The 12,680-nt window shown below is 40.1% G+C and overlaps 2 protein-coding genes across 2 annotated transcripts in view; both read left to right on the top strand.

Moving 5' to 3' along the window:
• Positions 1–3,701, top strand: part of pdia5 (protein disulfide isomerase family A, member 5) — a 72,457-nt gene extending 68,756 nt beyond the window's left edge. Inside the window, exon 16 of the mRNA XM_005746245.2 lies at positions 1,902–3,701. Coding sequence (XP_005746302.1) covers positions 1,902–1,982 — 81 coding nt within the window. The 3' untranslated portion in view covers positions 1,983–3,701. The remainder of the gene's footprint in view (positions 1–1,901) is intronic.
• A 7,315-nt stretch (positions 3,702–11,016) lies between these two features.
• Positions 11,017–12,680, top strand: part of sec22a (SEC22 homolog A, vesicle trafficking protein) — a 10,028-nt gene continuing 8,364 nt past the window's right edge. The window contains exon 1 of the mRNA XM_013914155.1: positions 11,017–11,159. The gene's annotated coding sequence lies outside the window, so the exon portion shown is untranslated. The remainder of the gene's footprint in view (positions 11,160–12,680) is intronic.

The raw sequence follows: 12,680 nt of genomic DNA, 5'->3' as shown, positions 1-12,680 counted from the left end.
GAGGGAGAAGGTTGTGAACTTTTTTTAATATGTGCTAAAATATCATATTCCACAGATGTCCTGAGAGATAGATGAGAAGCATTTGTTACACCAGCAGATGATTACCGTCCATCTGTCCTGCACACCATCTTGAAGGAATTTATTCTTTCATGCAGAATGCATTAAACTGTTGGATGAGCTACGTGCCTCGGATCCCTCAGCATTTCTGTTGGCCTGAGTCAGGACTTTGGCTTCGTCATCCCAAGATGCTATCAGTGTGCGTGTCGCACGTCCTGACGTTTCTCCTTAGAATCTGCTGATAATTTTCAGAATCGATTGCTCCATCGATGATGATGAGCTGTCCTGGCCCAGATGCGGCTAAACAGGCCCAATCCATAATGTTCCCATCCCCACAGTGTTTGCAGTTGGGATCGAGTTCTCATGCTGAATCCCTCCATAGTGGATTCAGGAGGATTAACATTAGCAAATGTTAGAAAAGCTGTTCCCTGTCTCACACCTTACTTTTACTCTTATTTATTGCCCTACTGTTCTTAAAAGAAGGGCAACAATTTTGTTGTGTGCCGTAACTCTTTAGAGATGGTTCTGTAATCTTTCCCACCATCACGCGTATTAACAACTGCTTTCTGAGGTCTTCAGAAATCTCCTTTATTCTTGATTTGTGTCCTCAAACGTGTCATAACGAGCGCTCTTTAAATAAAAACACACCCGACTCAAATCTCAGTCATGGTTGATTTGTAATCCTCGTCATCCCATCGATAGAAAACACCCAAATATCCCATTCAGATTAATCCTAGAGGTCACATACATTTAATATTAGATGATTATTCTCAATATGTAAATGACCAAATCTAACATTTTAACTTAAGTGACCAACTTAGATTCTGTTTACCTCCTTCTCAAAGTGATGTGTTTACTGAGGTTATGTATTAGGTTCACATGTGTGCAGAAATATGGAAAATCTCAGATCACAAACTATTTCTGAGACTGCGTTTAGATCAGGGATGTCGAATTTTACATTGTGGACCACATGCAGCCCACGTTAATGTTAAGCAAGCTGGAACAGTGACACTAGATAATAACATATTTACATGATAAATGCGTAAAACTGGAGATAAGGTCAAAGTACAATTTATAGAAAATATCCTTTTTTTTTTCTTTTGGACTCGCTGTCTAAAAACTGACATTTCTATAGCAGATGGTCATTGAATTGTTTATCCACTACTTAATTACTTTGGTGTAGTATGTAAAGAAGGGATGGGGGTATCAATAGGAAAAGCTGTTAATCTTGAAATAAAAGTCTGTTCACTCGCTCACTTTGCATTTCTCACAGACGTCTGGTCGGCTGGATTGGAGTCTGCCGAGTCGATTCTGCCCCTCAGGCCTTGTGTTTGAGATGGGTGATTTAGATAGTTCAGCTGGTTCAGAAATTAGAACAGGATTGAAAGCAGAGGAGAAAAAGATGCATCATTAATGCTGTTATTTCTTCACTCCAGCTGTTGCAGTTCTTCTCCCTGTGTCAGAAACTCAGAAACGACCTCCGAGATGTTGTTCAGTGACGGGGGGGGTGGGTTGGCTTTACTTTTTCCACACCTTGCCTCCCTCCCCCTGCCTGTGGACAGACTGCCATTCTTGGCCTGAAATCATGTGTCAACTGAATTATTTATAGCATCAAATGGTTCAGAGCTCAGTCCAGCTCAACTCAACCATACGTGGAGAATTATCTGCGGGCAGCAGCAGAAAACACTGTGCAGCCTGACCTCAAGCACAGTGGCGGTATTTACATTTTGTCCTCCCCCTCAGCAACATCAGGTGAAGATGAGGTTTATCCACAGGACTGGCTGAGAACTTGCTTCAAGTTGAGAAATATACTGTGGTGATTGTTACTTTCCTTGTCTTCACAGGAGGCAGGCTTCACGGGTTTCATGCGCAGCTTAAGAGGACGCGACCAGGAGAAGGTTGTCAAGCGGAAGGAGGAGCTCTGAGAGAAGCATGCGGGGAGTGGGGGGGGTGGCGTGGGGTGGGGGGGCAATGCACTGTGACCCTTGAGCCTGGCAAAGGGCCCTTTCAGCACTGACGGGGGAGACTCGACAACCTCAGCGAAAGGCTATTTTTTTTTATACCGTGTTGACTCCGTTTGTAATAATACCAGAGTACTTGCTGTCAGACCAACCACTTGAGACTCGTGTTTTTCACGGATGTTCTGATGGGAAGAAAATACACAGACGAGGAAAAAAAGAAAAGGTTTTCTTGTTTTTGCCCAACCACTGTGACTGAATATGTGAAAAGCTACACCCTATACTGTATCTATGCAATACTGCCCCATGCTTAGCTCTGCAGGGGTTTGTGTGACTGTCAGACCACCATGGTGGTGGACCGGTGGTGGGCATCAGTATCTAACGGTGGAGGTTGCACTGTCCCAATGGGTCCTAATCCAGCCCCATCAACCCTGTTCTGTCTCTAAAAGAGACAAATGCTGATTATTGACATACACCTTTTGGTTTCAGTGATTTGGGGGTTTTTTTAGCTTTTTTTTTGTTTGTTTGTTCTTCTTGTTCTTGTTGTTGTACAGAACCTTCACGTCTGCAGAACAATTTGAAATATTGATTATTTTTTCACATCATTTGGAAAGTAACGGCATTTTAACACCACCACTAAAAAAAAAAAGAAAGAAAAGAACCTAAAGCTTGTACAGTGAAATGTGAGGTGCTCCAGTGAGTAGTGTAGGTTTGTTAAATTGGTGAAATCACAGCTAAAGGATCAGTATTCTGTGTGGGTGTGCACTATCATGATTGATTTTTGCTTTTAGAAAGGAGTTTTTGTTTGCCCCCAAACTGTGGCCTTACAGATGTAAAAATATAAAATGTCTGGAATTGCAGAAATATAATAAGTGGAAGAGATTCAGAGGCCTGGTGCCCTTGTAACTCTCTCATGAAATGACCAAGTAAAGGAGAATGAGGTTGGGGGGGGAGGGAACACAACAGAACATGAAATGCCAAATATTACTGCAAGCTGCCCTTCAGAGTTTCACAGTTCATACTTTTCCAAATCTTATTATTAATCTTATCATTCACAGCTGGAGTGACTTTACCTCTTGCTCCTTCATTAATTGTTAATAATGGGAGAGTTCATTGACAGAAGCATGGGAGATGCTCACATCTGGTGTCTGAATAGTCCGTGTGATCAACATGAGTCTTACCTCCGTCCACTGAAGTAATCACAGATTCTGCTCAATATCCCACAAATCCCCTCTGTATTCACAGTCTACTGGAATATCTCAGACCTCTGATTTACACTTTGGGCATTCAGTTTTTTTGTGTGCGTTTGTCTGTAACCAATCTGTTTCATCACTGGTGTTTCTGCTACTTCCTGTTTAACTGAAACTCACAGAGGAGTCGAGCGCAAAAGACGGCTTTCCGAAATCTTTCCCGTTTCCCTTCTTCTGAGTGCGCGTCTACCTGAAGCGCCTCGGCCTGGAATGGTTCGGCTTCAGTCAGCTTGGATAGTGCTCTCCCATGCTTTCCTTCATATTTAAAACGGATGACTTCACGAGACGCCCAAGGAATAATTAACTGTTAAGTCTCCAGAGCCTCTTCCAGTTCTCGCAGCATAACACCATCAATTCGGGGGCCAGAGTCATTACCTTCTGTGATACGTTTTTTTTTTTTTCTTTCTTCCATAATTTTGTTTTTCTTTTTTTTCTTTTTTTCTAGCTCCCTTGCTTCAGCCTCTATAAATATTTAAAGTCTTATCTGTAGCTGAACTTGTGTTTTATTATTCAAGACTTTGGTTTCTTTCATTATGAATAAGGTTCTCAGGGATAGCAAAACACAGTCAAAGGGAACTAGTTTGCTTTGTAATTTATCATTCCAGCTGAATAATTTTCGATCCTTAAGTCATCAAGGATAAAACACAACACACCTGAATTGTCCTTCTTCCTGTCTTCTGTCACAACAGCTTGTGCTGAATAAGATGTTTGTCAGTGAACCATTTTTTTTCTTTTTTGGGGATTCTTTGCGTATGAAACCGTTTCAAGTGTTCAGACTGTCGCCCGGCACACGGTGTTCAATGTGATTACTATCATTTCACCATACGCAAGAGCATTTTGAAAAAAGTGCTTTAAACAGTTACGTGACATATCGTCCTAATTACGTGTTCATTCTTCTCTCGATGAGAAGTCATTACCTTTGATTACTCTGAACATTTGTTTGTGTTTGGCAGTTTCCACACTGACATCATGCGTTAGCTGAATAATAGAAAGACTTTATTCCTTATCCCAAAGGTATCCGTGTTATGTTGGACTTTTTTCACAATTATGCCAAGAAGTCATTGTTGCCTTTGATTTTTTTTTTTTTCTTTTTCAGTTTTCTGTGTCCAGCCATATGTACAGGTTCAATCCTTGCAGTAAAGAAAAGAAAAATAAAGCCAAACATTTCCAAAAAGGCTTTCAACTGTGTTTATATAAAAATAATATTAATAAGAAGTAATAATTTATTCATCTCCTCGGGGAAATTTTGGTGTCAAACTGCAAAAATCTCCAGCTACAGTACTTATTTCTTTATATTTTGCTAGGAAATTGGTGAAATGGGTTCAGCAATTTGGTATGATCACCTTTATTCTTCAACTCATCTGAAATCTTAGTCGGCTTTTTTTGTCATTTCTTTAAGTAGTTTTCAGGAATACTTCTCCAGGTTTTTTTTGAAGGATATTCAAAGCTGTTCTTTGGATGTTGGCTGACTTTTGTTCTGTTCTCTGCCAACATAATCTTACACTGCTTCAGTAATACTGAGGCAAGTGATGATTATTCATAGGTCAGTGTGAAGTGACTTAACAAACAAAAGCATATCCCATTAAAAATGGTTGGGTTCAAGGACTGGACTAAAAATAAGTGGAAAAGCAGCCAATTTCCAGTGAAAAACTGAAAGAGCATATGGAGATCTGTTGCTAAAGACCACTTTAAAAAATGATGAGACACTCACTCATTGAAGCAAAGGGGTAAGAAATTAGGGGTGGTTTAAGACTTTTGCACAATATTCCAAATAAAACAAATAAATGCCTAAAAACAGCAGAAAAAAGCCAATGGTTGTAACAGTATTGGAAGGTAGAGTGATGAAGCAGGTCATCAGTCTTTTGTGTTAACAAATTTCTAAAATCTCACTGCAGTGGGATCAAAGTGTCTTCTACAATGTTCTGTGCTGCAGCACAGTGCAAGAAGACGACACCGAGCCACCAAAATATTGTGGAGAGGATGACTGTTATTATCAAAGATGGTCTGTACTTTTGTTTCTGTACACCTTTCCACCGCAATTCCCAGTGATGCCACAGTCCTGCCCATTATCCAGGCATCATGCGTCATCGCTAACACAGCAGTAACAAAGAGGACACTGGTAGCAAAGATCTGATAGAATTAAAACAGCATGTCACTGTCTACATTTAGTAAGTCTGCACTGGCCCTTCCTGTACAGGACATCTGCAACCAATCTGTTATATTATCAAGGGGGACGCCGGGATATTTATAACTCTGCACCACCTCTGTGTCCTCTCCACGGATGTTGATAGGCCAAAGACGGAGCTTAGACCTATGGAAATCTACAACTACCCATGCATTTTTTTTTTTTTACAGCCAACTTTATTTGAGCATTTTTAAAAATCATATTAGAGGGAAAGGCTTTAGGCGGGTTGCATCAACTATTTGGTGAATTTGATGTTAAAAACGTTCGACTCCCAGGCAATATATCCTCGCAATTTTAGCTATCCCATGAATTTTCCTCAAGCGTCACCGTGACGTTGGCAGTATCGGTGTTTTGTTTTTTTATGTGGATGACTCAGCAGCGACTGAAAGGACTGGAAATGAATTAGTGGACATCAATGTCTATGTTGAGAATTAGAAAACGAGGATAAAACTCAGCAGTGCAAACGCTGCAGACTGTTAGCGTGTTTATTGGCAAGCACTGTATTTAGTAATGCACAAAAATGGATGGACTGCACTGTTGGAGCCATGAAATAAACAGATGACGACCTTGTCAGGTCGCTGGGCTATTGGACAGCCCCTGTGGAAGCAGAGTTTTTTGGGGTTTTTTTTTTTTTTTTTTTGCTTGTTTGGTTTGACTTTTTTTTTCCTCCTCTGCATCTCATAAGGGAAACAAATGGACCTCAAGCAGCACTCAGCAGATGTGACACTGGTGGCTTTATTATGAGAAATGGCTAGAAAGTGGCACAGGACCCAAATGTGACACAGTCACAGCTTTGCTGCCTGAACCTCTGCATTTGAAGGACAGCAAACATTAAAAAAAATATTACAGATCATTTTTTCCAGGATCAAGGTAAAAGTAAATATGAGGAGCTCACCTCAGACCTCGGTCTAAGCTGTGGCATGACTTTGAAGGTTTTGTGTTTAGTGTTTGTAGTCCATGGGTCATGCAGGTCTGCTTGGATAAAGTGCTGCTTTTGGGATGCATGCAGTGTCGAACATTAACAGGCTGATTAATGCCTGTGAGCACAGGCAGTAATACTCTCTCAATCCCAATTTCACTTTAGAGGATTTTCAGAGGGGCATTCTGTAATTCCCTGCTCATTTAAATGTTGGGGTAAATTAGGAATGCCAGATGAATTTTTGCTTTTGCACATGTTTCTCACAATGGTTCTCACATTGAGTAATTTTGTGTTGTGCTGTTAAAAATGCTGCAGGAACTGGTGATTTGGATTTAAGAAAATGCATCAGAACAGTGCCATAAAAATGCTGTCTGCTCACATCATTGCTTAAAAGCTGGAACTCAGTTAAACACAGTATTGGGAAGGTTACTTTTAAAATGTATTCCACTACAGATTACAGATTACATGCCCCAAAATGTATTTTGTAACGTGTTACGTTACGTTACTCAATGAGAGTAACGTATTCTGAATACTTTGGATTATTTAATATATTATCATGCTGTTTACAACTACATGAATGTGATTTATTACTATTACTGAAGTTCCGCGGGTCTGAACCGTAGTAAAGGACCTCTGACTAATACGTCGGTTCCGTGTTGGGCTCGTAGCCGAAAAATAGCTTTACTTTGTTGTCTGGGTCAACTTTGCTTGCCAGAGACAGAGAGAGGCGTTGAAAGGCTGCTCCAACGGAACTTATTGTTTCGGAGGAAAACATGAACACAGCGTACAGTCGAGTCTTAATAGCTTACTTACAACTGGGCTCGTCAGGCACTCTTCTTGACTGCAGTGGTTATTATTATATTATTATATTATTATAGACACTTTACCCTACTTGCCTACTGGTGTTGGCCAGAGGGGCCGATGGCGCGATATGGCAGCCTTGCTTCTGTCAGTCTGCCCCGGGGCAGCTGTGGCTACAACTGTAGCTGCCTCCACCAGTGTGTGAATGTGAGAGTCCTGACCCGCCACAATATGAAACAGGAAAGTACTGCTGTGTAATCCATTTATTTCAACAAAGTAACTGTACTCTAAATACCACCTTTTTAAACAGTAACTGTAACGGAATACAGTTACTCATATTTTGTATTTTAAATACGTAACGGGGGTACATGTATTCCGTTACTCCCCAACACTGGTTACACAGCAATAACTCTGTGCATTTAGGCATGTAGATATGGTCAGCACAACCTGCTGACCTTTTGCTGGTGCCACACAGGCTGGGCTGAGTATTTCAGAAACTGCTGATCTACTGAAAAGGGGAAAATATCCAGTGATCGTCAGTTTTCTGGTGGAAGAAAATGACTTGTTAATGCCAGAGGTCAGAGGAGAATGGCCAGATTGATTTGTGCTGATAGGAAGGCAACAATAACCACTCTTTACAACCAGGGCATACAAAAGTGCATATCTGAATGCAAAGTATGTTAAACCATGAAGCAGATGGACTGAAGCCTCAGACGACTACACCAAGTGCCACTCCCCATGTCTACAATTTGTACAGGCTTATCAAAATTGACAATAGAAGATTGGACAAGTGGTTAAACAATAAATAGGAAGCAACAAACAAACATGCATGGATCCATGCGTCAGTGGTTCAGACTACTGCTGGAGGTGTGATGGTGTGGTGAATATTTTCTTGGCACTCTTTGGTCTCCTTAGCACCACTTTAACATTATAAGCCTACCTAAGTACTGTTGCTGACCATGTCCATCATTTATGACCACAGCGTGCCCATCTTCTGATGACTGCTTCCAGCAGGACTTGAGCTTTGTGTCCTGTGCCCCAAAGCTCAAATTTGCTGAAACTGGTTTCTTTAGCATGACGATGAGTAACCAAAGGCCTCCACAGTCACCAGTTTTCAATCCAACAGAGCACCTTTGGAATCTCTGCGTAGAGTCCTGTTAAAGTTTTCTTTTACATATGAAAGTATACTGCCACTGGGACACACTATTTTAGAGAGATTTATTTCATTGCTTGTTTCACCAAACAGTATTATGCATTGGTTGAAACTCGTGGTGCTACAGTATAGTATGTCTGGTTGCTACTGCAGTCCAGACTGCAGTCTTATCCACAGAAGACCTGGGTCATTATGAAGCAAAGAAATATGATAAGAGGAAAACTGAACCTGCTGATATCCTGATACAGCAAATGGCCTATAATTTAAAAAGAAGAGCTAATACAGTTATGCAGCAAAGTGAGCTTAATTAAAATATTTTTTTAAAAATCTCAGTTTTGTCTTTGTATTCTTTTCATTAATTTATTATTGTAAATATAGCATTGCATTCTGTTTTTGTTTTCATTTTACACTTTTTTGTATTTTTGGAAACAAAGCTTGGCCACAAGAGCATCAGCGAGTTTCAACACAGATGCTTGCCAGTACAGAGTGGCTCACAGAGACCATTCTTTCCAAACATGTCGAATGGAGATGAGGTGAGAAAAACACCAAACTAGGAGAACTCACTGCTGTGTAAAATGCCATATCATGTCTCAACTAAATCCAGGGGGGAAATGCACTGATATGTGTGATTAATTGCAGGCGCTGGGGATCACAGATAATAATCTCTCTTTCATTTCTCAGTTCTTAAAACTATACTTTTCATGCAATTGCTGGGGGACAAAATCAGGCTTTAATTAAATTGGGAAACCTGTTCTACAAAATATATTTTCAAACTGATCACAGTTCTCGGGAATGCATGAACTCGGACTTGAAATCCGAGTCTTTAAATGCCGAGAATGTGTTTGCGCGTCTGTTTAGACCGTGTCACTACAAATGACGGCACCGCCTTCTCCGCACCTGACGCTTTCTCCACTAAACACTCACCGAGACTTGTGGCTATTCATCATCTTGTCAGCACCAGTAGATATCCATCATCCACTTTCACTGTGTGTCTGTAGCTCTCGCTTCCTTTCACGCGCACGCGCACAGGGCATGAGGGTAGTGAGGAGGGCCCTTCAGGCTGACACATTAACAGGGCTCCTGGGAGATTGCATGGGTATGTGTGAAGGATGAGTCGGCTAACCATCTCTGTACTGGTGTTTTCATTTCCTCTAGCCAAAGTGCTGCCTGTTTTTTTTTTTGTTTTTTTTTTCTATATTCTAACAGGAAATAGTGGAAAGTGAATAAAATGCTGATGCCGGTGAACGGTCTACATTAGGCCTGAGTGCGCCACTAAAGCTTGGCAGGGTCTGGGTGCACCTTTATTCATTTTTCATGTTTTAATTTTAGCATAAAATATACTCTGCATCAGATGCCTTGGAGTTGGGCTAATTTGTGATTATGTTCTCTGGGAAAGCAACTGGAGCAAGTAGGGTTCAGAATGAAAAAAGGAAGAGTGTCTAACAAAGATAATGAGCTCATGAATATTCTGCAGTAGGACTTTATTTACTCATCTCTACATTGAACTGTAAACAGTATTTAGAAGTGTTTTGTTATCTGCAGTATGTTTTCCTTTTTCATGCGCATAAATTAAAAAAAAGGGAATGTAATTTAAGGGAATCTGTTGAAGTCAAGTTATTCTCGAATATAAGTGAGTTCCGGGAAGTTTTTACTGACACAAGATTGATTCAGTTGGAAGGACCAGAGTCATGGCTTCATCACAAAAACGTCTGACTGAATTATGCAAAGCACCGTCTATAAAAGATTCTTTCTTTTTTTTGGAGGAAGTTCTGCAGGATAAATGAAGTTTAAAATGAGCTGTCTGGTCACAATCCCCAAAGGAGTGTTTGGGCAGTAAAAAGGTGCAGCATTTGATGAACACAGCCCCTCGCCAACTGTTAAGCAGCAGGGCGTAAATATTATGCTATGGAGTGTGTGGCTGCCAGTGGCGCAGGAAATATTACAGGTCTGGAATGAAGATGGATTCCACTAAGTTCATTCGAGAAAGTAAAAATGGAAATAAACTGTCTTCTTCTGGGCCGAAACTTACTTAAAAGTCCATCAAGTCCATTAGAAATCTTGCAGCGCGAAGACACCAGCAGTGACGGCAACAAGCTCTCGGCGCACATCCACATGAGGTAAAGAGACCTCACACAGAAATTCTTCAAACCGAAAGTATTATAGAAGTACTGACTGAGAAAGGTACCCAGATAATCTGTGCGTGTGTGTGTCATCATGTGAGGCATTTTTTAGTATTTTGGAAGATGTTTGTATGTTGTTCCCCAAATAGAAAATTTACAGGTCTCTCTCTCTCTCTCTCTCTCTCTCTCTCTCTCTCTCTCTCTGTCTCTCTCTCTCTTTCTCTCTCTCTGTGCGTATGTATGTGTGTGTGTAAATGCATGTTAATAATGTGTCAAACGTGTTGTTATATTCCTTAAAAGGCTTTTTTTTTAGACAAGTAGAGAAGCAAATGACAGTTAAAAAAAGAAAGACACTGACTCTTTTGTCTATTTAAGATTTTAATGTGAATTTCTTCAGTTTTACTCCTAATTTAAAATCAGCTTAGATTTGGCACACGGTATTTCAAAAATATTCGTGATATTTAAAAATGTAACAAAACATATAATAAAGGAATATTTAATTTATATATATATATATTTTTTTATTATCTTATTATTATTTATTTTTTAGTCCGTGACGCCGGTGAGGTTGTTTTCCCACAATGCACAGCGAAACAGCCACGTAAACGTAAACCATCGTAGCATCAGCGCTGCCTGCGGCTTGCCTAGCTGCCTCAGCTTCCTGTATAGCTACACCTTCCAGATGTGCAGATGATGATGCAGGACGCATTTCCCAGGTATTATATTATTGCTCTGGGTTGCGGATGTGCTAACTAACTAGCTGTTAATCGCCGCGCTGATTAAACTAAGGTTGAAGTTCAATGCTGTTGGTGAACACGCTAATAGTTAGCTGCTAACCTTTGCTAGCTTGTTAAACTGTCCTGTAGATTGTAAAGTCTTGTTTCCACACAAGATAAATTGATCGTTAACACCACCGGTAAACGTTAAAAGCAACGTGTAACGCCAGGTAATCTACCAGTTTATTGTTCGCACATGTAAACATAGCCAACCCTTAGCTAATGAAACACTGCTCTTAAAGTTGGGATTAAAGTAGCCGAAAGGTGAGACAGTTTGCCTCCGCAATCTAGTGTCGCTGCCTATTTTTTTTTTTTAAGTTAATCCAGGACTTAACGTTGTACTCGCGCCTTTTATTTGAGTTGTCTTGAAGTTCTGAGTTGTCTCGCTTTTTTCTCTGGGTGCAGTGAAAGCACCTAAAGCCTCAAATCGACTCCTCATAACCTTCATTCAGTCCGTGGAGCTGTCCATGGTTCTCACATGATGTTTATTGATTACAGAAAATTTACGTGAAGGCCATAGTTGAGTAGAAGAAACCTTTAGTAATCTGCAAGTTAAAAGTGAAACATCCAACAACACCACAGATACAGGCCATTTAAAAACTTTCTGTGTGCAACAACAGAAAATAAAACAAGAGTATTCAAATAGTTTAAAAATTGCCTCCACCTCATTCATGATTTTAGTTGTTTGACAGGAAATTAGAAATTTTGCCTTGTCTGACATTGGTCCTTACCAGTTCCATATTAATTTAAAATTTAATAAGCATCTAGCTTGAGCCCACTTATGGTAAAATTTCATGCAACCTTTTTGAGTAAGTTTCCCAACAAGCAGACAAACTTGACCAATTACAGTGGAGTGAATTAAATGAGTGCACTTTCAAGCAGTACCGTAGATAGAGGAAGAAAAATGTGCCTTTTGTTTAGAAAGCCAGTGACTAATGAGACAACATTTCACCAGTCTAGTGGTTTAAGTCTTTCTACAGGGTGCTGAATGTGCATCCAGAGTGAAATTCCCAGTAAATGCTATAGTTTTATCTCAGTTTCCAGTGAGGCATCAGAAAGGCAGCCAAGCTCAGTCAGATTTCTGCCAACAATCTTCGTCCATAGTTTGACTCTCTCCATGGTTTGTTTTTGTTAATCAAGGTAAAGTAACGAAACTGGCAGATGTATTGCAAAGGATATGAAAATGTATAATTAACCATTTCCTAAATCTTCAGTGCTGGTGCAAGATCACCAAAGGCCCCAAAATCAATTAGAATACGCTCTAAATGAGATTTTTATTAAGTAACTTAACACATAATGAAACTTGCTTTATGCTTTTAGCAAGTCATGTTTGGTAGTGATTGAATTTGGTAACAAACGGACTGCAAACGAATAAACATTTCATCTTGAGGTGCTGCTTTAATTTAGAAAAAAATGTCTGTTTATAATCTTCCGTGTGTTGTATTTTGACATTTTTTGGCA

Source organism: Pundamilia nyererei, unplaced genomic scaffold, assembly GCF_000239375.1.
Source record: "Pundamilia nyererei isolate P.nyererei 1_Seehausen unplaced genomic scaffold, PunNye1.0 scaffold00175, whole genome shotgun sequence".
NCBI lineage: Eukaryota > Metazoa > Chordata > Actinopteri > Cichliformes > Cichlidae > Pundamilia > Pundamilia nyererei.
This window is presented reverse-complemented; position numbering and strand designations above follow the sequence as displayed.